Source organism: Prunus mume, linkage group LG7 (genome assembly GCF_029339155.1).
Source record: "Prunus mume cultivar Tortuosa linkage group LG7, ASM2933915v1, whole genome shotgun sequence".
Taxonomy (NCBI): Eukaryota; Viridiplantae; Streptophyta; class Magnoliopsida; order Rosales; family Rosaceae; genus Prunus; species Prunus mume.
In genome coordinates, this window is record NC_142704.1 from 17411508 (window position 1) to 17434895 (window position 23388).

General features: G+C 38.1%; 1 protein-coding gene, 1 long non-coding RNA gene and 1 pseudogene across 2 annotated transcripts; 2 read left to right on the top strand and 1 right to left on the bottom strand.

The window, feature by feature from the left end:
* The first annotated feature begins 516 nt into the window (after positions 1–516).
* On the top strand, positions 517–1038 carry LOC148915623 (uncharacterized). The gene is made up of 2 exons (XR_016122112.1): positions 517–703; positions 787–1038. It is a non-coding gene; the product is annotated as an uncharacterized LOC148915623 (long non-coding RNA).
* Positions 1039–11721: 10683 nt separating this feature from the next.
* Positions 11722–16541, bottom strand: LOC148915624 (uncharacterized). Its single transcript, XM_089041967.1, has 8 exons — positions 16410–16541; positions 14744–15532; positions 14510–14661; positions 13814–14419; positions 13249–13758; positions 12691–12775; positions 12524–12619; positions 11722–12039 (listed from the first exon to the last, which is right to left on the bottom strand). Exons 2-8 carry the CDS (start codon positions 15527–15529, stop codon positions 11722–11724), a joined length of 2553 nt encoding a protein of 850 aa, XP_088898093.1. The 5' UTR covers positions 15530–15532; positions 16410–16541.
* A 4513-nt stretch (positions 16542–21054) lies between these two features.
* LOC103337107 (cullin-1 pseudogene) lies at positions 21055–23130 on the top strand (annotated as a pseudogene).
* Positions 23131–23388: the final 258 nt, after the last annotated feature.

The following is a 23388-nucleotide window of genomic DNA, read 5'->3' on the forward strand; positions in this document are numbered from 1 at the left end:
GAACAACAAATGGCTACCTTGTACACAAGGACAATGTTTCAAAAAGTTTGAGCAAGAATCATACAAAGTACAGCATGTTTCTAGAGCTGAAACAGAGGATGCTTTAAAGTTGTCCTAATGTGAGCGAAAGGAAAAATTGGGAAACAAGAGTGGCAGAAGTCGTATATGTCAAAGATTCTGACCACGCATCGTGTAGCTGCAAAAGATTTGAATTTGTTGGAATTATTTGCAAGCACATCCTAGCATTGTTCAGAAGGGACCAGATTGAATATATGCCCGATAAATACATTTTGAAGAGGTAGAAGAAAACTGCGAAATTTGGATTGGTATCAGATGCAAATGGCAACGAAATTAAAGACTCTGCAGATCCTGGTCTTTTAATAAAGCGGAGTACAATGTCCCGACTTGCTTCAGATGTGGTTGAGGATGCATTAATGTGTGAAGAAGGATGTGAGCTACTGTCAGAGACTCTAAAAAGTTTGCAGGTGAAGGAAGGTTAAGGATGGACCAGTAATAACGAAGTTGGAGGGTCCAGCTCTCAAACACAATATATGAAAGACCCTAAGAGAGTAAGGTGCAATGGAGGGTCGAAACGAGTAACGGGAGCAAAGGAAAAGGCAATGAAGCGAGGGATTAGACACTGTCGGGAGTGTGGACACATTGGTCATGATAGAAGACAATGCCCAAGAAATTTGAACACACCGTAAGATGTTAACACTATTTATAATAAGACCTAAAATTTGAATAGGTAAAGTTCTTATGTGCTTCTGTTTGATGTTTATGCAGGACATCACCGTCGAACAATGACGAATCAACTCCAATAGATCTTAGTGACCCATTATTTGACGAATTTTACAGGATGCACGGACCAACTCAATGATTTAGGTTTCTATTATACGAAGCCCGGTTATTATGAAGACTAATGATCAGGTGAAGTTTTCTAGATGCAGTTTTATTATTATTATTTTTTTGTTCATGTCCACCGATGAGCTCTGACTATGTCCATTGATAATTGAAATGAAAATTTGCTTGGTTTCATTCTTGCATGAAATTTGGACACATGTTAATTTTACGTCTTCTCCCTATTTAGAAATTTTCATAGACATTAGATAAAGCATCAAATTTTGATTTATGTGAAGAAGCAATGACTTTTACCTTGTAAAATGGGTAGTTTATGGTGAATTATTGTAACACCCCGACCCCAAATTTATCCCATGTTTAATTAATTTAAGTGGAATTGAGAAATTACCCGTGGATAATATTTTGGTCATTTTCTTACCGGAAGGAATTTGGGAATTTCGGTTGTACCGTTGCGTAGAGCACGGTGAGATGAGTCCGTAGACACGTAGTGGGCTCGAATCGGAGTTGTAACGAGAGAGATATGGTCAAAAGAAGCTCAGTGGCATAATCGTAAATATTTGGAAAATGGATTTTTGTTAAAAAGACGGAATTGCCCCCGTCTGTCTCTCTCCCGCGCGTTCCTCTCTCCTCTGGTTCGCGACAGCCACGGTGGCCGGCCACGTTTTGGCCGGCCGTGCTCTCGTCCGGCCACCAAAGTCGACGGGGCCTGCATAAATGACCGGTCGCTGGCCCTTCCTACTCCCAAATGGTTCGCCGCCACCACGGTTTCGCTGAAAATTGAAGAAAATCGCCTTGGTCGCTGAAACTTCGCGGCTCGCTTCTCTCGTCGTCCGGCCGCCATTTTTGGCAATCAAGGTATGGAAATTCATCCCTTCTGCATGATCTAGCTGATGGTTGGGTAGGATTTCATAAATTTTGAGGCTAAGTAGCTCGATCTACGATTTGAATTCGCCGGTTTGATGATCGCGATTCCGCCACTTCCGTCAGTTTTTGGGGTATCCAAGAACAAAAGTGACTCCAAATTAGGTGTATTACCTAGGGTAGGAGTCTTGGCTCACGATTTGGAGGTTTTCCGGCGATGCGATATCGCTTAGACACTCCACGACCGCCGGCAGCAGTGGCGGCGCTGTGGGCATCGTAGCCGTAGGGCATTTTGTCCCATTGTAATCCTCTCGATGTCACGAGCGCCGTAGGTGTGCTCGGATCTCATTTTGGATACCGTTAGGTTCCGAATCTGATATCGGATATTGCGATTTTCCGTTCGCTAGGTTTGGACCGCTGATGGTCCTCAAATTATAATATGTTGATCCGGTATTTCCGTGATCATGTAGGATCTGACTTGATCGTAAAATGGAGTCCCGATACCTGTAAATGCTAACCCTAGGTTAGGGTTTTAGTGACCGTCCGATCGTAAGCATCGTGAGCGATCCGACCGTCCGATCTGGACCAAACTTGGAGGACGTGTGTCCTAGACCTTGTAGAACCTATAGGAATTGTCGGATCATGATTTGAGGTCGGGCCCCGCGGGCCTGTTTGACCAAGTTGGGTAGTTTGACCCCTGTTGACCTCTAGACTTTTGTTGTGTAGTTCTATCATCCCAGGAGGGTTAGAATGACCTTAGTGACAGGTCTTGAGCGTCGTCGAGTTAAATGGTTTATATGCGAATTTAGGATATTATGTTATGATTTAAATTGCGGGAATTATCATATGCTTTGCCAGGATTGAGGCTTGTCCTGGGGACTAAGTGAGTGAAGGTGCGCGTGAGTAGATTTTGAAGTTGTTATATGCATGTTTGATGCATTAAGTTATTTTAAGAACTTTGTGGGCAGTCTTGCTAGAATCATTTGAAGGCCGGAGGCCATTTATGTAAATTGCATGAGCTTATATTGTGCATGCTGCCAATTGGGTTATATAATGCCTTGCTGGAAATTTTGGGAATGTTCAATTTATAGAGACTGACAAATTTCGCAGTAAAGTCTCGCGCCTCTTAATCCTCTATGGCAAATGAGGACGATTTAAGGAGGAACCCGCATGGGGTGATGCCGGGTTCCGCAGGTTCGCCTCTGCTCGGGAAATGGGACGGTCCTGTAATTATGTTTGAATAGAGATTTATTGATTATATGACAAAGCATGCAGATTTCCAAGAGCTACCTATTGTTTCCATTACCAGAATGATTTCAGCAAAGACGCATCATTTGTAGCAGACCCACTTTTAAGTAATGTTATGTTCTAGTGTTTTACCGTGATTAAGATCTGAAATGGATCTGGTTATTAGGTGCACGATTTTGCAAACATTCGTAGTCAAGGATACTTGAAGCACTTTGTTGGAACAGAAAGATTAGAAAGCAACGTAAAAAGTACATTGCAGCTAATCACATTTCAATGGTTGGGTAATATGAAAGGGTACACTAACATTTGAACTACTCATAATTCCACACACAAAAGAAACTTTGATTGCAAAGCATTTTATGTGCTCCCTCTTAGCAATACCACGATCTCCCCAATAAATCAATAACGGTAGCCACAATCACTAGGTCAGATACGCCTTCTTCTTAGCAGTGTCTCGCATGCTTATGGTCACTCATGTCCCCAGTGATTTAGACAAAATACATATTCAGCAATATTTAGAATTTTATTATATATACATAAACCATAAACCATTCACTACACAATGTATAGCACATGGCATTTTACTTATGACTCACGTGTCATGATAATGGGGCTTTACTGATTACCAACGTGCTGTGATATTGACTGCTTATTGAATAATATTTCCATAGTTGCAAAATATAATGTTAGATAGAAGGAACACATGATGACTTGCAAGACATAGTCCCAATAATTATATATGAAGCAAATGAAACTGATATTTGTATTATTTTATATTAGATAATGACATTAAGGGAATATAGTTCTAATTTGTGCAATACCACGATCACCCCCAACCAACAGAACAGCTGTAGCCGCAATCACTTAGTCGTATCGGTCGGCTTCTTCCGAGCAGCTTTGACGTGCTTATGCTCATTCATGTCACCACCATCGTCTAGTATCTCTCTCACAGCATCAGGGGACACATAGTCCCAATTATAACTTGTATGAGTAGTTGCCGCGAATGCTCGGAATTTTTCGAATCCTTCGTTGAATGCCAACTCCAGTTCACTGTGGTGCTCTTCGCATCGCATATGGTTCATCAAACAACCTTTAATTTCATCATTCATTACTGCATCCAACTCCTCAACTATTCAGCTTCCTTTTATGACTCAGCTTCAAGTACTTGTTCTTTTGGGAGAACGCTTTGTTCACTCTAATGTTAAGATCAGCCAAAATGGCCTCGTCTTCAACACATTTCGTGCCATGAATTGATCACCGAATTATAATCCAGCTTGGTACTGACTGCATCTATTGCCTCTAATGGATCATCGAGTCCCCCTACTCCCAAATGATGTTGAAAATGGAAGGGGTCGGCGAGTACAACGTGGAAACGGAACCTGCGACTCCAATTTTTCATCTTCGATTGTGTTGTTGGCGCCTGAAGAGGTTGACATACTTGAATAATCCTATTTGTTTTGGAGGATGAGGATTGCAGATGCAATTTCGTTTGAGAAATGGAACATAGCTTTATAGATCAACATACCAAAGCTTGCGTGTAGTCAACATATCTACTTTATTTCAATTTTAAAAAAAGAGGTGTCAGGTTTTGCTTTTCAAGCATGTCAACCTCACACTCTCCTTACACCACTGTTAGTGGTTGAAAGAAACTCAATGGAAGTGACATCTAGTTAGTGAACCCAACCAAACTAAACAAACTAGTTAGGATTAAACTTAGATTGTATGAGACCTTTTTTCATTTATACATTGTCAACCAAATGTTTTTTTTGGCGGGAACCCTTTTTTATTGGTATTACTATCACCCCCTTCATAAAAATTCTCCCTCCACAAAAACTCACTCCTCCACCGAATCTGTCTCCATCTACTGACACTCTCTCCTCCACAGAAACTCTCTCCCCCCATTGAATGGATTTACTAACCAAGTTTGATGTGAGCGTAATAAACACCCCTCCAAACAAAGACCGCCTTCGAAACGCAAGTGAGTCACCAGACAAGCAATGTCACTTTCCTAGACAGAATGACCATTTTGTTGGAAGTTTTGAGTCTGAAAGAGTTCTTGCTTTCTGGAAGGAGAGGCATCTTCAACTTGGTGATGAAATCCAAAGGGCAAGGGTACGTTTGGAATTTGTTGAAGGCCAAATTGAAGATGACAAAAGGCAGGCCAACTGGATAGGGCGAAGTTGCAGCGCATGAAGCGTAGACACAAACGACTTCGGAGTGTAGCTGTTCAAAAATACAAGAACTCATCTAATGCAAAGGAGTCAAAGAAGCGTGTGATGCAAGCTGGATTCGACTACTTCCGTCCTATGCAAAACTCGCTCGTACTCGGTTTGATTGGTCATCTATTACCGTTTCCGACGTTAACAAATATACTCAGCAAGGGAAGTAACCATTTTGGTTATCGTGTTTGAGTAGAGGCAAATCAGAGGAACCAGAATTTTCGTTAAGCTCTGCTTCAAACCTATTTTGATGCTTACTACTATAGAATATTTCAACCTTCATATTTTCATGTCTTTAATTATTTATAACACGATGCAAAGTGCATCTACTTCAGTCATATGTTGCTGCCATGTCCATTTTTTTGTGATCACGTATCAGATTTGGACATGGTTGCATCATATGCAATGTTGCCTTTATGTATTATATGTTAGGGTAAGGTTTATGGAAAAGCATGTGTGACTGGTTTTGTGACAAAGTTATGGCATTATTTTGTACCAGTTATATATTGTTTTTTGTACTGGTTCATCTCCTACTATTGCTTTATTTCTTTATATTATATGTTTATGCGATTGGACATGATAGAAAATATATTACTGATTCCCAATGCGGCCGAAGGACAACTTATTGAATACCGCACGACGTGTTGAAAACTCTAGGTGCAGGTGCATATGGACAACTTATTGACTATCTCTGACGTCTTCAAAGCTCTAGGCGCATGCACGCCCAATTATGGCTTCGAAGTAGTGGTGCATTTATTATATATGTACATTATTATAACCAAAACAGATAATTTTACATCCTTATATATGAAAGGAAACTAATTCTTGTATTAGTACAAATTATATAACGAATATTAAGGAAATATACTTGTTAAAGTGAACAACATATATACTTAGGGTTAAGAGGAAAGTGAGTTATGTAAATCATTTTTGAATTTTTAATTGCGAAATGGATGATCTATGGGTTCCCCTCGTTTTATAACGTCACACGGAGGCCGGAGTATTTTTCGGGGCATTTTTAGGATTTTTCTACTATTTATTGCATTTTTTCAAAGATTTTTGCACTAAAAAAGCCAAAATAATTGCCAAATGGACACCTGGCGCGATCTCAGCCCCTCACCTTTCACCCCTTGACAAGTGTGCGTCAGTCAACATGGCCACATCCTTACCTTTTACCCTAAATTATTATTTTATGACTTTTTCTTAGAAAATTCATAACTAAATACACAAAAATCACAATAATGATCCGAAAATTGCTACGACCTCATTGACACTCCATCTCCCTTGCTGAATTCCCCGATTAGTGGTTACGCATTTTAAAAAACAATTCCGAACATTAACGGGAGATGCTTGTTGAAGTAGGTTATTGAAGTTAAAGTGAACAACATATATACTTAGGGTTAAGAGGAAAGTGAGTTATGTAAATCATTTTTGAATTTTTAATTGCGAAATGGATGATCTATGGGTTCCCCTCGTTTTATAACGTCACACGGAGGCCGGAGTATTTTTCGGGGCATTTTTAGGATTTTTCTACTATTTATTGCATTTTTTCAAAGATTTTTGCACTAAAAAAGCCAAAATAATTGCCAAATGGACACCTGGCGCGATCTCAGCCCCTCACCTTTCATTCCTTGACAAGTGTAAGGCGTCAGTCAACATGGCCACATCCTTACATTTTACCCTAAATTATTATTTTATGACTTTTTCTTAGAAAATTCATAACTAAATACACAAAAATCACAATAATGTTCCGAAAATTGCTACGACCTCATTGAGACTTCATCTTCCTCCTGAATTCCCTGTTTCATGGTTACGCTACATTAGTATTTTATTATTATTTATCCAAAATTATTTTTATTATTATTGTTATATTACTTGTTAGCTTGTACATTTGTTAATTATATTTACTCCAAATTTTTATTTTTATTTTTATTTTCCGTGTGAATAGACCATTTCTGGTGCAAAAGCATCGCTTTCTTCTTCAATTTGTTAATGTTTTTCCTTTTTTAGGTTTAAGGGATGTTTTCAAACATAAAATGGAAATATACAAGCCATCCATTCTACAACATCAGGAAATAATTATTCAAAGTCTTTCACTGTTCAAGTTTTGCTTAAGAAACGTGTAACCCAATCATTTGGGATATGCTAAGTGGGAAAATGTCATTCCCAATAACCGTGAAAAGACACATACTCACTTCATGCATGCGTTGCTACTAAATATTAAGATTGCAGTTGTGCAAAATATCTGTGTCAGTAAAATGTCATTCTTAGCCGCAATTATGTCAGTAATAATTCCACTATATAGCAAATATTATACATTTATATATAAAACGGGCTAGGACAGCGCACAAACACCAGACAAAATAGATTAAAACATGAAATAGAAAACAACATTTGTAGAACATAGACACGCATAAAAACCGTAGAAACATACTCCAACTAATTATAAGGGTATGGATTCCCTGGCACAACATAGACACGCATCACCTTGAACCAAAAAACACTCTCACGGTGCCATTTGCATCGATTGCAACAAGTCCGTATGTGATTGATCTTTTCTTCACTAGGCCAGCCGAATAACAAAACACCAGCCGTTGTTGTTACAAGCGCTGCACTGATTGAACTTAATCTTCCCATAGTGAAACATATCTACGATATGTCTTCCAACAGAGAAAATTCCGCTTAATCGTCGTCTCAAAGCATCCCCGTTCCTTTCTATATCAATGTTGTTACGCTGATTCAAAGAACACAAGAATTCTAATGCATCCTCTTTTGATCGACTCACCGGACATGCCAAGTAGTCCAACTATATATGACGCTCCATATGGCTCGCCGTGGCTGCAACGCGCATCCTGCATAATGCTTCCACATTACTCGCCTGAAAACATGTCTAACGCTTCTAAATATCGCCTCGTGGTTCGCAAGCCTCGCATTGGTCCACGAAATGCCGGACTTGCGTTGCGGCATAGTACCAGTTAGGATGGTCTTGGTACTTTTCCATTGAAATTGTGTTCCACACTTGTGGAGTGTTTGCCAACGTATTGAACAATGGGCACACACATGCCATACGAAAGAGATCTTCCGAGGAGTTGGTTGCCACGTATAACATCACTTTAAACCAAGCTAATTCCGGGATGAAGGCTTGAGGCACATCCAGATGGAGATGCTTCCTTCTCTTTCCTCCGACTGTAGTGTAATGTTTGGAATTCATTGAAATATTTTTGGAATGGAACGATTTGAGGACTGCAAGAGGGGAGAAATGAGAATATACGGGGTTTTGGGTTTGTTTTAGCCTCTGGTTGCACTGCTCAAAAGGTGTTTTGGGTTTTACTGTTGACCCTTTTAAAGAAATCAACTCAACACCCAAAACATAAGACAAAGTAAGGGAAAATGTCATCAAATGCAAAGGGAGTCAGACCGTCCAAAAGTCAATTAATAACCTATTTCCATAGCCATTGTTAGGCTTTTCCCGCCATTAAATTCATTGATACAAATGTGATGGATTACTGACTAGTGACAGAAGGTCCCATCAGATACTTTTTCATTTTCCCACACCACACTACCCCTATTAAATGACGGATTCTTATCCAACTAGTTGCCTTAATGAAATATAAAGAAAATAATATATTTAAAGCAGTGTCCCCTCAATTGTAAGATTAATTGGTAGTGAAATAGTATATCGCTTATCGGAGTAAAATGTGTCACAATTCTGACGGTACAGGTGTCCAGATCGTGACCAACCCACCCACACACAGAAAAGAAGGATATAATTCGATTTGGGCAGAGATGAGAGAGAGCTGAGTGAGAAGTTTAGGGTTATGACTTATGAGTGAAGGGGTATAACTGAGAAGGTATGAGTCCGAAGAGGTTTTAGTGAGAAGATCTGAGTGAGAAGAGGTACAAGTGATAAGATTCAACATGTCTTCGTCTTCATCTCCCGCTCAAACAAAGAGGTGTCAGTATTGTGGAGCTGCAATGGTGCTTCGGGTTTCAAAATCAGATAAAAATCGAGGGAAGCCATTTTGGAAGTGTCTAACCTCCTATGTAAGTTCTCATTTCCAGAATATGTATGTGGGTGAAAAAATCCTAGGTCTAACTCTGATGAATTATTTTGCATATATGATGCCTGCAATTAGGAGCCACCAGCCTGCAATGGATTCAATGGGTTGATGTAACCTCCACAAGCAGACAGCAAGTCGACACGTATGATGCTACAATGCTTAATATGCTGAAGTCCATTAAGGACTTGGTATTAGTTTTATTAGTTGTATCAATTGTCATATTATTTGTTCTTTTAATGACCAATTAAGTGCACGGTTTCAAGGATTGTAAAAGTTCTCCCCAAAAACACATGTTGCACGCACCACCAATGACTTTTCAAACCCAATTTGTAATTTTTGTTCTTGAAATAGGTGGATTAGCATTGAGTTTAAATTATTGTTTGAAACAAAAGCATTTACTTGTCAGAAACCCAGTAAAAACTTTCCTAGACTTACTTTACAAAAATAAAGTCATACGAAGACGATAAAATGACAATACATGGCCAATACGATGCAATAATAAGACAATACCTTTTTTTTAAGATTGCATAATTATTCAGTGTATATAGATTGTTTATTGATTGTTTACTGCATGTAAATCGCATGATATTGACTGTTTATTGAAGGTTCATTAACTGCATGTATTTCGCATGTTATTACTCCGATATTGAGTGTTTATTGAAGGTTTATTGATTGTTTACATGTTTCGTGAAGGTTTCATGATTGTTAACTGCATGTATTTCACATGTTATTGAACCGATATTGAAAGTTTATTGAAAGTTGATTGAGTGTTTACTGCATGTATATCGCATGTTATTGCTCCAATATTGCATGTTTATTGGGGGCAAAAGTAGGACTCCAGTTAGATTTAAGGGGGGAAACGGTCCTTATTCTTTGTTTTCGTAGGAAGAACAACTTAAGTAGAATTTCCTATTCAATACGACTTTTATGGTTGATGTAATTGGGGATCGATGTATATTGTATGTCTATTGCGTGTATATTTCATATCTATTATGTATATTGCTTGTCCTGTTCTGTATTGTTATTTATTTCACGTAGCAATACAAATCAATACACGCATTTAATAAATGTAAAGATATGCACGCAATAGACAAGCAATATAGACCCAACAGACATGCAATATCGACGCACCAATATACATTATCAAGTTATGTTACTCAATGCCCAAAACCAATAAAATAAAGAAAATCAACCAATTTATTAACCGATTATAAAGGAGAGAGGGATTCAAACCCGAGGGGCAGTGCGGAACCAATAGGGAGTTTTTAGAGCATTGCACTTGGGGACATTTTTTCATGTGTTTCTATAAGGAGGGCATGGTTGAATAAAATATTGGAGGCGAGGCCATAGCAGCCTATTCCCCTTACAGAATTACCTTATTAAGATGCAACCCATTGCGATTAAGTCAAGGCATGTTGAACGGCTTAAAGATTGGGATATGATATTTGGAATGGTGGCTTGGATAAATGATGACATATCACTTTGCAATGATGTAATACACTTAAAAAGCCATCAGTCCCTATGTGAATATGCATTCTTCAAATCCAAATTCACATATGCGTCTTCAAATCCCAATTCAATGCAGTTTGTTGAGGTTAGGTAAATGTCACAAGGAGTTAGGCCAATATTACACCGATGTTTGTTTCATTACATCAAAAAAAACTTTACACTCCATATGCACATTCTATGTATGGGAATGGCATGTGTCTAACTTCAAAAACGCATCGCCTATCCATTTAGATTGCCCACGTGCAATAGATTTACAGATCCAAGTTTTTTCTCCTCTCCAACCCTCAAGCATCTCCATTTCGAGTCTTCATTTTTCTATGCTCGCAACCAGCTCCATATACATTTTGCACAATATGAGAATAAACATAGCGTAATATCACACTAATCAAAATGAAAGCATGCATCCGCTTATAATATTTATCACTATTTTGGTTCTAATTGTTATTGTCCAAGTAATTTAAATCTAAATTTCTGTACACAAATACACTAAAATTGAGAAAGACGAAGAAGAATTCAGGAGCAGAGGTGGAATTCGAAAAGGACCCATGGGTCTCTATTGTGTATTTACATGACTTTGAAATTTGACATTCCCAAAACCTATTTCATCATCATGTGCCTAAACCAAGTTCAACCGATATCATGGCATGTAAGCATCTCCCCGTGCAATTTCTGCAGCCAACTTCAACCGAAAAAATGGCATGTTCTGCGAGGTGCAAGTAGCTAAGGAAATCTCAAGCACTCAACACCAATGTACTTCAACACGAACATACCACAATCGCCTCTGAAGCAAAACAAGAACTCGATCAATTCAACTAATGACATTCTAACATAATTGACAAATTAAAGTAATAAAATTAAATAAAAAGTTGTGCTCACTCATTAGCCTGTTGTGGAACATCCACACGATGTATTGGCCATGGACACCACCAATCTCTGTGCACTCGTTCGCGTAAACACCTTCTTCATAAAAGTCGAGGGTTGTGCAAGATTTGGAATCGTAATTGACAGGGGGTGAGTTCTTCCTTTAAGCTCTGATCTGGAATGAGTGAAACCATTGAATCGTAGACTTTGATTTCACACTGAATCAGATCAATCTCTAGAGCCACCCAATGCTTATATTTTTGCAACATACAAGGTACATACACCTTATACGTGTTCTGCCATTCCAATCCACAAGCCGGAACCTTGCCATTTACAACGTTCACTAAACTGGTTCTAATTTTCCACCCAACTTGCTCTTTTTTCCTTTTATTATCCGCAAAGCAAGTATGGATGTGATTCTGTGAAATAGAAAACAATCAATGGTTAAACAACTCCACAAAGCAAGTATGGATAATTTGTAATTATTAACTGCACTTGGTCAAGGCCTATGCCATACTGATGTAGCACAGCCCTGGGTGTGTTAGTTTAAACACTTAGAGCAATAAGACATAACAGATAAGAAAAGCTGAAGGGAAGAAAAGGTAGAAGGCAGGCAGAAATCAGAGAGTTTAAAGGAATGTTTAATCAATATTCAAATCTGAATTGTAAAGAACTACATAGGGGTATTTATAGCAAACTAAAACCTAGAGAGAATAGAATTAAAATCCCTAGGTAAAACAGAAATCATATTCCTAATAAAATAGGAAACTTAGAAATCCTAATAGGATTTGGAAAACTAACTTAGAAATCCTACTAGGATTTGGAAAACTAAAGAATATAGGAAACTAACAAATCAATTAGGAAACTAAACAATTTAGGTCCTATGCATCCTGCATCACATACCATAAAAAATACATCGGTCGTTGTCCAATCCGATATTTCTACTTCCTCCAACTGTTGTTGTCGCTTCCGGATGAGATACAAGCCCAAATCAATGTGCTGCACATGTTTTCCTTGTCAATCTCATAATCTATGCACATTCAAACAAATGCATAATCAATTAAACTTACATCTCCTTTCAGCCAACCGTCAGCTTTGACGAGGGAAGCGAAGAATTCAATCTCAACTTCCACGTTGCCAAATTGCATCACCAAACTATGAATATACAAAAGTTTTAGAACACAACAATTTAAAAATATATACACTCATTGTTGAAATATAATCCTGTTCTCTGATTTATAATCGCTCTAGCTGATTTATAATCCGTTTCGCCTGATTTCTTAGAGCAGAAGTCATTTTCTATTTTCTGTTCTGTCTATTTTAAATGATGTAATGAGAACCATTAGATCATAGTCTAGGTGGATTCTCTAGCTTAGATTTGGTATGACACGTGTAAGCACCTAATAGGGTGATTGTAATTCTAGAAGAGAATCACATTTCTCTCTCTGTCAGACACACTATGTAAGCTGCATATTGTAAGAATTCAATAGAACAGTGCCTTCCTCATTTCTCTTCATGCTCTCTAGCTAAAATCTCCAGAAAATACTTCTCTTCCTAATCTGAAAATACATATACTAACGGCGAATTCTAACACTCATGCCTTCTATCTCAAAAAACAAAGGACTTACTTTGGGTTATGGCGCCATTCCGAACAAAGTTTCAGCAATTTCACCATATCATCATGCGGAATCGCCTTCATTGGGTCTAACGTCCGAAGTCCGGTTGTCTTTGGCAAATTTTTTTTAACCACTTCACTAGCTTCAACGATCTTCCACATAGGAATAATCCTCTTCCTCTTCCGTAATTGGACCCCTCGTTCCACACCTTGACCTTCATCATTCAACCAAACGTTCAATTGAGATAACACAGCTGTAGGTTGATCCAAATCAATTTCCCCGACAGTAACCTCAACCTTTGTCCCCTCCGTGCTCTCGCCAATGTCATCGCCAACCAACATAACTTCATCATCCTCTTCCTCACATTGGTTTCTTTGCACTTCCTTTTCCTCACTCTCTGCCTTTTCACTTCCTTGCCCTTCCTTTTTTTTCGATCCTCTCCTCAACGCTTTTTCTTTGCAGCTCTTCCTCTCCTCAATGCTCTTTCTTTGCGCTTCCTCTCCTTTGCTGCTTTTATTTTCACTTGCTCTCCTCACTTCTTTTCCTTTGAGCCTCTACCTCCCTTGGTTTTCTTTGCACTTCACCTCCTTCAATCCCCTTCTCTTCCTTTTCCTCTCCCTCATTTCTCTTACTTGGCACTTCACCCCCTTCAATCCCCTCCTCTTCCTTTTCCTCTCCCTCATTTGTCTTACTTGCCCCTTCACCCCTTTCAATCCCCTCCTCTTCCTTGTCCTCTCCCTCATTTCTGTTATTTGGCCCTTCACCCCCTTCAATGTCCTCCTCTTCATTTTCCTCTCCTTCATTTCTATTACTTGGCCCTTCATCCCATTGCATGCCATCCACTTCCTCATATCCCTTAAATAGATGTGACACGACACAACGATTCGTCCTCTCTTTCAGTAAAGCTATGTCCCTTCTCACTTCCTGCTCAAAATGAGGACCTAAACAAAGGCCCAAAATTTTTTCCATCCGTATGACCTTTAACTCAAGGACGTCCTTTTCCCGCTTTACTTGAAACAACTCGGACCTCAACAAGCTTACCGCCTTGTTCAACTCATCAAGGTCAGCACATGAAGAAGGAATTGACTCTGCCGAGACAACAGCAGGGCGACCCTGTGGCCAACTCCAATATGGTTGTCTCATTTCCTCTTCACTTGGACATAGCGCCAAGAATCGAATCGATCGTTTAAAATGTATAAGAGTCATATGCAATCATTCTACTTCATAATTTCATTGAATCTTATAAATAGTTCCAAGGGCTGCAAACCAAACCTCTTTGCTCTGGAAAAAATAATTGTTCAACTTTCTCATCTCGGGAAATGACGTAGTAGTTCTCCATCGCAAAATACGCGGGAGAGCTGTCGGATCAACAACCTTGCAGTAATTCAGGTCCACCATTCTAGGAATTAATTCATATACCCAAATCTACACAATTCACAGGACACAAGTTATTATTTAAGTTTTAAAGTCAACAAAACATAACGACATGAACATTATTACCATGTACCTGGAAAGCATACGTGAAACCTTTAAAACTCCAGCCACCCCTTTGCACTTCACCATGGTTATCCTTCTTGCCCTTCTCATTTCTCCGGCTTGTTCCGGTTACCTTACATTTCCCCTTCCCTCTTCCCTCTTCATTTTCAAAGCTTTTCACATACTTTGTTGGTGCAGAAAACAGACTGTCTTGGGTTTTGTCAAACGACACCGAACCCCATGGAAACCTGTTGAACGCATCCAAGTCCTCTACAAGGGTCAGGTAATTTAGATTGATGTTCAAATGTTTGTCCCTTCCCAAAACCACTAACTCAGCAAAGTAAACAAGAGCTAGCTTGTAGACGTCATCTTCCTCTGTGCACCTCACAAATGCTTCTTCTAAAGCATTACATGTAATTCCTTCGTCTATAAAATATCTTTTCTGAAGTCTAATTTCATCACTTTCTCCACTGGAAACTTCAGGCACTTCCCCAAAACGAAGCCCTGAGATCAAACAGAAATCCTGACGAGTGAACTGAGCAACGTCGCACCCTATTAAGAAACTCAGTCCATCCAAGTCTTTCACACCCTGCCCCGCTACTCTACGCAACACAACCCCATGCACAATCTGCCCGCTAAACTGAATCTTATCTATATTCAGAAGATGGCCAAAGCATGATGTCTTGAATTGTTCTAATTGTTCGGCACTCAACTTCGCTCGAATTACAGCTAGGGATGAATTTGCATGTGAGCAGTTGTTCACCCGTGAGGAATATGCCTCTGACTCTGGCCATACCAGCTCAACGTTGGATCCCATTTCCTGAAATACAAGATGAAATAACGTGAACACATATACTACCACGTATTTGCACAATCACATTGGTATTTACACAACTAGTCAACCAGCACATTACAAATTTTACAAAGTACATGCGCATAGGGATTACTGATCACAGGCTTTAACATCATCAAAGCAATATGACATATTTTGTGCAAATACCTGTTAATGCAATGATTCTGTGAATTACAAGCACTAGCATGTGTTTTATTTATGGATCCAAACTCCAATCAATGGTTGATGCATGAGTGAGTGTGAGTGCAATCTAGGCAAGTTCTGCACTTCACACACATGACAATTATTGTCATTTCATACACAACACAAAATAAATAAATAAATAAATGAGAAAGATGGTGGAAGGAAGCAAAGCAAAGCATCTGCTCTGCTATCTGCTCGCTAAGCCATTGCCACATCCTTCTTTCTTTCTAGCTTTTTCTTCACTCAGCCATAATCGTCATAGATCAACCTTTTTTCAAATGCTTTGCACTTTTATTCATGAGTTTATTATTATATGTTCTCATTTTTAACAGGCAAATTTAGTAACAACGGAAATAATATTTATTTCAAAAATTATATATATTCTAGCTCCAGAGAGATAATCTGCACTCTGCACTGCTTCAAATGTGGAAGGTTTTGAGGGCCTCCTCCAATTCAACACCATTACCTTATTCATATCATTATTGACATGTTATTGACATGTTATTGACTTTATATTCATTCGTTTTTTAACATATACCCAAGCAAAAATTAACATGCAAGTGAAGCACAAAGAAGAGATGCCAAATCTAACAACATTCATGGTACAAATTGGGGAAAACGGTTACTCTAACCCTAAACTCAAATTCCATAAATTACTCACCAAATGCTGGTTATTGAACAATCGCAAGGTGTCTGTGTTGGGTCTTTGTGCGGCTTTGCTCCACAAATGGAACCTATCACTTCCAACGAATACGGCTTCTCTCCTTCCCCTTCCACTGCTTCGTCTTTTTACTGTTTCTGAATCCACGCCTTTGCTCCTTCCACTCAAAATAAATACTTTTTCACGGTTTAGATAGTGGAGTTGCGTTCAACGTTGCCGCTGTCTGCCTTCAACCGCCGCGTTCGCTGCCTTCAATCTGCTTCTGAGCTTAGCGGTTTCTCTCAGCTATGAGTTTGAGATCAATGGGTTTTTTCTGTTCAAACTTTCGAACTTGCCTCCTTTTTTTTTTTTTTTGTTGGGACCAACTTCATTGCTGGATATTAAATTCGGGTTTGGGTTCCTCACCTACCGATTGCACAACTTTATCCCAATTCTCCCCAGCCCTTGGATTGATCCAATGACTATAAAGTGAACCCCTTATAACTTACTCCCTCATTATAGTCGCCGTTAGAGCACAGAGTAAAACCTTCTTCATGTGACTGCTGTATTGGTTTTAATGCCCCAGCAGCTCCCCTCCTTGAATTGTCCTCATACGGAATGGTGGCCCTTGATATAAGACGACAGTTTTAGAACATACAAGACAACAGTGTAAAAGTGGTTTATTCTGACAATATAGGTGTGTAAGAATGTGATTCCATTAAAGACGTGATGTCCTTTTTATAAATCAAACCAATTGTTATTTTCCCTACAACAAATTATAATAATTAAGAAAACTAATTCAAAATCAAGGCTCCACTCCATTGTAATGTTGCGTAGATTAAGTGGCAACATATAAGCAATAAAGTGGCAATAAACAAGCAATACTAAAGCAATGAAAATGCAATAAACAAGTACCTCATGGATGTCTTTGTACTATGTTCTCCTGATTATACAATGTTCTACAATATTTAGTTGCTACAAATAATAAATAGTACATAAAAAATTAATATCCATGTCTGAAAATTTCATCTCATTATAATAATGACCTAAAAAAATAATATCAAGTATAATACACAAATATTATAAACATACGGCTCCACAAGAAGAATACACAATGTCTTAGATGTTCTTACTCATTCTTGGGATCTAATAATAACAAGCATAGTCAATGATGTGTACAATCTGCTGCAAGTTTTCTTAGCATTTTCATAATAGAAGCTTTGCTTTTGACTTCAAAAGGCAGCTCAAACAACTCTTTGGCTACACTTATTACATTATGCACAAAATGGTCTACAACGCCATTGTATGACTTGCATATTAGTGCCTACACAAACCAGCTAAAACACATTGTGTAACTATTAACCTCATATTTGTTCTTGACAAGTAAACGAGTTAGGTGCAACTTTTCTTTTCCTTGTGCAATCTGAAAAGAAAGAGAGGGAAATAGAATTTGTCTTGGGTGCAGCTTTTCTTTTCCTTGTGCAATTTGAAAAGAAAGATAGGGAAATAGAAAATGTCAAGACAAAATTGTAGCAAATTAAAATTTAAAGTACTCACCATCCGGAAACAATCTGCTTTCAAATTTCAATAAATAAATTACATCACAATTTCAACCAACACTACTGCACAACTCATCTCATAAACATGATTGAGATATGTCACATCTTTACTGGCAAAGCTTACAACGCTGTTTACATTAATTTCCTACTACAAACCAAAATTTGTATCAGATATAGTTATATATAATGTATAACTTCACTAAACAGGTAAAAAGAAACACAAAATCTAGACAAGTAGGCTGCATGGTGCTTAATCATTTCTCATGTTCAGAACATGCACGCAAAGAAAGAAGAAAATTATGCTATATAGATTTTTGTTCGATATCAAAATCTCTTCAAACTCATTTTTTCTTCTATCAAAGCTAAATAAAAAATAAATAAAAATCAGTGAAATGCCACGTATTGTTATGTTCTTCATCACCCCTTTTCAGAACATACCAGAGATTTCTTAACTAGCTAAGCAGAGACATCAACAAGACTCAAAAGTCATAACTCAGTACTGCTACCAAAATACAACTTGCCGTCTACGACAAAAAAGGTGCCATGAACCACTATTCTCTAGTAATAGAGTAATGCCACTCATAACTCTCAAAAATCAATTTAACTTGACACATAGGAATACCTCTGAAAACACTTAATTCTTCATGTATGCCCTGAATATAATAAAGCACAACCTTTAGAAGTTTAGAACAGCTCAATTCAGCATCCCATTCATTACTATCACTTGGTGCACTTACTACAAGACCACTTAGAAGTTTAGAACTCAGTGGCTTGCAAAATCAAGAAAACTAGAGGATATCCATTCAGATACGACCTCCCAAAATGACAAGGTTAAAGCACTAAAAGGAGAAGAAATGAAAAGTCAGACGCACTAATCCTGTAAGGCCATAAGGCAAAACATGGTTTTACTCAGAGAAAACAAAAAACAAATGAAGGAAAATTTATAAATCAAATGTTTGCACCAGAGAGAGAGAGAGAGAGAGAGAGAGATCATGCAGAACAAATATCATATATTTATCACACCGAAGTGTGCTTCCAAGAAGAATTTGATGTCGCTTCTTTCTGTCCATTCACATGTCTGGTCCTGCTGCAGCAAGAAGAATTTGATCACAATGTTAACTTGAATATTGTGGCTCATGCATCTACCATTCATTCACAATCTGTAGGAAACCAAAGTGCACAAATTAGACCTAAAAATTTGGCATGAAGTGGAGCAGGGCAAGGTCACTAAACCCTTCTCTGCCTTTTCAATGTCATGTATCTTAAAAACATGCATTTTGATAATTAATGCCTACTGTAATTCAAGGAACTGAGACCAGTTTGAAAATCAAAGGGAACTGTACTACAGTACTATTAGTCGCTATATTTTTTCTCATCAGAACAATACTAAAATTAAAATTAAAAAAATCACTGCTCTTATCATCGCCCTCGAGGGCCTTGCCATCTGTTGGTACTAAGCAATGAAAGGCATCATTTATCTATCAACAAATCAGTACAATTAAGAATCATACAAGTTTACCATCAGCTGGTATGCTGTCTTATTTAATTGGACAATTTTTATGAGTAGAAATATTGAAAGCAAGTGTTCATTTGTAATTTCCCTCTGATATGTCCCCTAGTGAAATCAAGAGCAGATCCTCAAGACAAATCGAAGATTCAAAAATATATGATACCCAACCTCAAGATCGCAATCTTCGGGGTCCGAGTTCTTTATCTCAATCCGGCAATTATCAACCCCCATACCTTCCAAGCCGAAGCAAATGCTCACCAAATGCTGCCATGTTTTCTATATCGTAGAATTTCTTGTAAGGGTAAATTTGAAAAACTCTAACAAAAGCTTGGTGGCTGGGTGTCCAGAGAATGGCCTTGGGTGTAAATAGAATTCTTCAGACGTAAAATTAACTTTCGTTTTTTTTCCCCAAACGATAGGATTTTCCGGACCATTTTGCTATGCTTAATTTCCCGAGCCCTAATAGGACATGGAGAAAGGCTTTTATGTTATCTGTTGGGCAAGTTAGGTAAATCGTTTTAGGGTGTTTTACTTTGTTAAAACCATAAAAACGTATTCTATAGAAAGAAGGTTAGACTGGGGTATGAGCTTGATATATATATATATATATATATGTGGTGAATTGGATATGAAACCTGAGATTCTTAACCCCAGAATTGCATCCACAAAGTCTCCGGTGAGTTTCGAAAGCCTTTGCGAATTTTGTTCTAAATCCTGGACTGATCTTTCTCCGCTCCAAGGAGACTTCTTTTGCAAGGTAGGGAAAACCATTCCTGTTTCTTTTGACAATAGTTGTACCATGTGATTAAATTTTCTCTAGCATATGATTAACTGCACTTATTTAAATGCGGACGTTTTGTAGATATGAGATCGATATTGGCACTGTCGATGATTCGACTTTGTAGTTCTCCGTATGTTATTGATATGTCGTCCTCAATAACTTTATTGAAGTTTACCTTTAACAGAGAATTCATGTCCTTTAGTGATTAGTATTTGTGTTAAAACCCTAGAGGTATGACTAGTGTAATTGTTATGTGCCTCCTCATTCCGAGCAGTTATTGGAATCACCTTATTAGGAAAATTAGAGACCCATTTGATAACCATTTCAATTTTCAGTTTTACTTATTTATTTAGTTTTCAATTTTTAGTTTTTGTTCGTTAAAAAACTGAAAACAGGAAACTTGCTTGGTAATTTGTTTTCACTTTAAGTTATATGTGGAACTTGCAAATGAAATTTTTCTTGGGGTCAAATTGCTAATTTGATGTCATAGAACGAAAGTGTATGTTACAAAGAGTCCGCATTTGTCGGTGAAGTTTTTGGAATTAGGATGAATTTTTAGTGAATTTTGGTTGAACTGAGTCTATGTCGGAGTATAAGTTGGGAGGTCCTAGATACTGAGTTTTGGGACTAGGTTTTGTTGTTGCATTTTTTTCAAGACATTTGTTATTTTATCAAGTTTATTCAGTACCTAACAATAGATAATGACAAAAAAACAGAACATTTCTTATGTGTCGATTTTTGCCACTCTGTTTGATATAACTTGATGCATACTTCTTATGTGTTTTCAATAGGAGAATAATGTTTCCATTCGTGACAATGAAACATTCACTTATTGAGTGGGATGAAGGATGGAACTCTATCCAGAAGAGGGTGAACAAGCTGAACAGGGTTATAGAGGGATTATCTGAGACTCCATTCGACGCAGAAGATTTTATGATGCTTTACACAACTATCTACAACATGTGCACTCAACCACCTCCTCATGATTATTGTCAACAGCTATATGACAAATATAAGGAGACAATCGAGCAACATATTACTTCGAAAGGGTTGCCCTCTCTCGTAGAGAAGCATGAAGAGTTTATGCTGCAGGAGTTTGTCAAAAGTTGGGAAAGACATAAAGTTCGGGTTAGGCGGATGTCGCACTGCTTTTTTTTTCTTGCTCGCCACTTCATCCCCAGTAGATCACTTACTAACCTAGAAGAAGTCGGACTTAACTGCTTCCGTGAGTTAAATCTTAGAGCGAGAGTTGCTGCATTCAGTCTTATTGATAGAGAACGGGAGGGAGAGCGAATTGACAGAGGGCTGTTGAAGAATGTGATGGGTATAATTGTTGAAATTGGAACAGAGAAAATGGATGCTTACAAGGAGGACATTGAAGCACACTTGATAAAAAGTACTGGTGAATACTATTCGCGTAAAGCATCAAGTTGGATTACGGAGGAAAGTTATATGGATTACATGGTGAAGGCCGAGTTATGCTTGAGAAGGGAGAGGAATATAGTTTCTCATTACTTGCATTCAAGCAGTGAGAAGAAGCTGGTGGAGAAAGTGGAACATGAGTTGTTTGAACCTCTTGCTAATGCATTTAAACAGAAAGTTAGTCTTGAAGTTAAAGCTTTGGTCCAACAGGCTAAAGATGAAGCATCAAGTAACCAGGATTTCAATGGAGCTTATGGCATGCAGGAACATGTCCTTGTCAGAAATATACTCGAGCTTCACACAAAGTACCGGCTTTTTCAGTGATTGCTTGATAAAAACTATATCTTTCAGTGGCTCTGAGAAACGCTTTTGATATATTTTGGAATGGACCATGTTGCTGGTAGTTTAGGTGCTGAATTACTAGATGCATTCTGTGATAATCTACTTAAAAACGATGGGAATGAGAAGTTGAGCGATGAGGCCCCCGAAGACACACTTGAGAAGGTTGCTAAGCTGGTTTCTTATATGAGGTCCAAGGACCTTTTCATAGAATTCTACAAGAAAAGACTTATTCCTCGACTTCTGTTTGATCGGAGTTCAAACTTGGAACATGAAAAAAGTTTCGTAACAAATTTGAAACAGAAATTGGGTGGAACGTTCTTGACCTCTAGGATTGATAAAATGGTCGAAGATATGACATGGACTCAGGACAATAAGACCAGCTTCTCGGAATATCTTCACAGTAATCCGAATGTAAATCCTGGATTGATTTACCACACTGTTTCACAACTGGTTTGTGGCCAAGTTATAAACCATTTAATCTTAACCTTCCTGCAGAGATGAAGAACTGCGTTGAAGCTTTTGAGGGATTCTACGAAACAAAAACGAAATGTAGAAAACTTAATTGGATTAACTCATTGGGAACTTGCTACATTAATAGCAACTTTGAGTCAAAAACCATTGAACTAGTTGTGTCAAGCTGTCAGGCTGCTCTCCTATTTCTTTTCGACGCAGCATGATTGAGCTATTCAAATATTCACTCAGTTAAATCTTGACCATGATGACTTGGTTCAGACTCTTTATTCATTGTCATATGGAAAGTACAAGATCCTCTTGAAGGAGCCTAATACAAAGAATATATCACCAAATGACAGCTTTGAGTTCAACTTTAAGTTCACAGGCAGAATGAAAAGAATCAAGATTCCTCACCTGCCCTTGTATGAAACGAAGGAGGTGATCAAAGAAGTCGAGAAGGACAGGCGATATGCTATCGATGCTGCAATTACCCGGATTATGAAGAAGCAGAAAGTTTTGGATCTTCAACAATTGTTTGTGGAGTGTGTTGAAAAATTGGGACATATATTCAAGCCTGACATAAAAACACTCAAGCAGCGTATTGAAAATCTTATTGACCGAGACTACTTGGAGAGGGACAAGGAAAACCACAACATTTTTAAGTATCTTGTATGATTCAAGGGTTGGAGTCTTCATATTATCCAGGATGTGCTGGAGTTAACACAGGAAGACAAAGGAGTTGTTTCTTTGGATTTCAGATTTGCTGTAATTTTTTATTTAGCTCTTTTAGTAATTCTAGGATTTCGAAAAGAGAGTGGCATTTTTGTTCAGTTTTCTATTAGAGGCAGTTTAGTAAATTTTCAACTGAAATAAATTATATGGAATTATGAAAATGTTACCTTTCCATGAGCTACCTAACTGTTATGAAGCCTG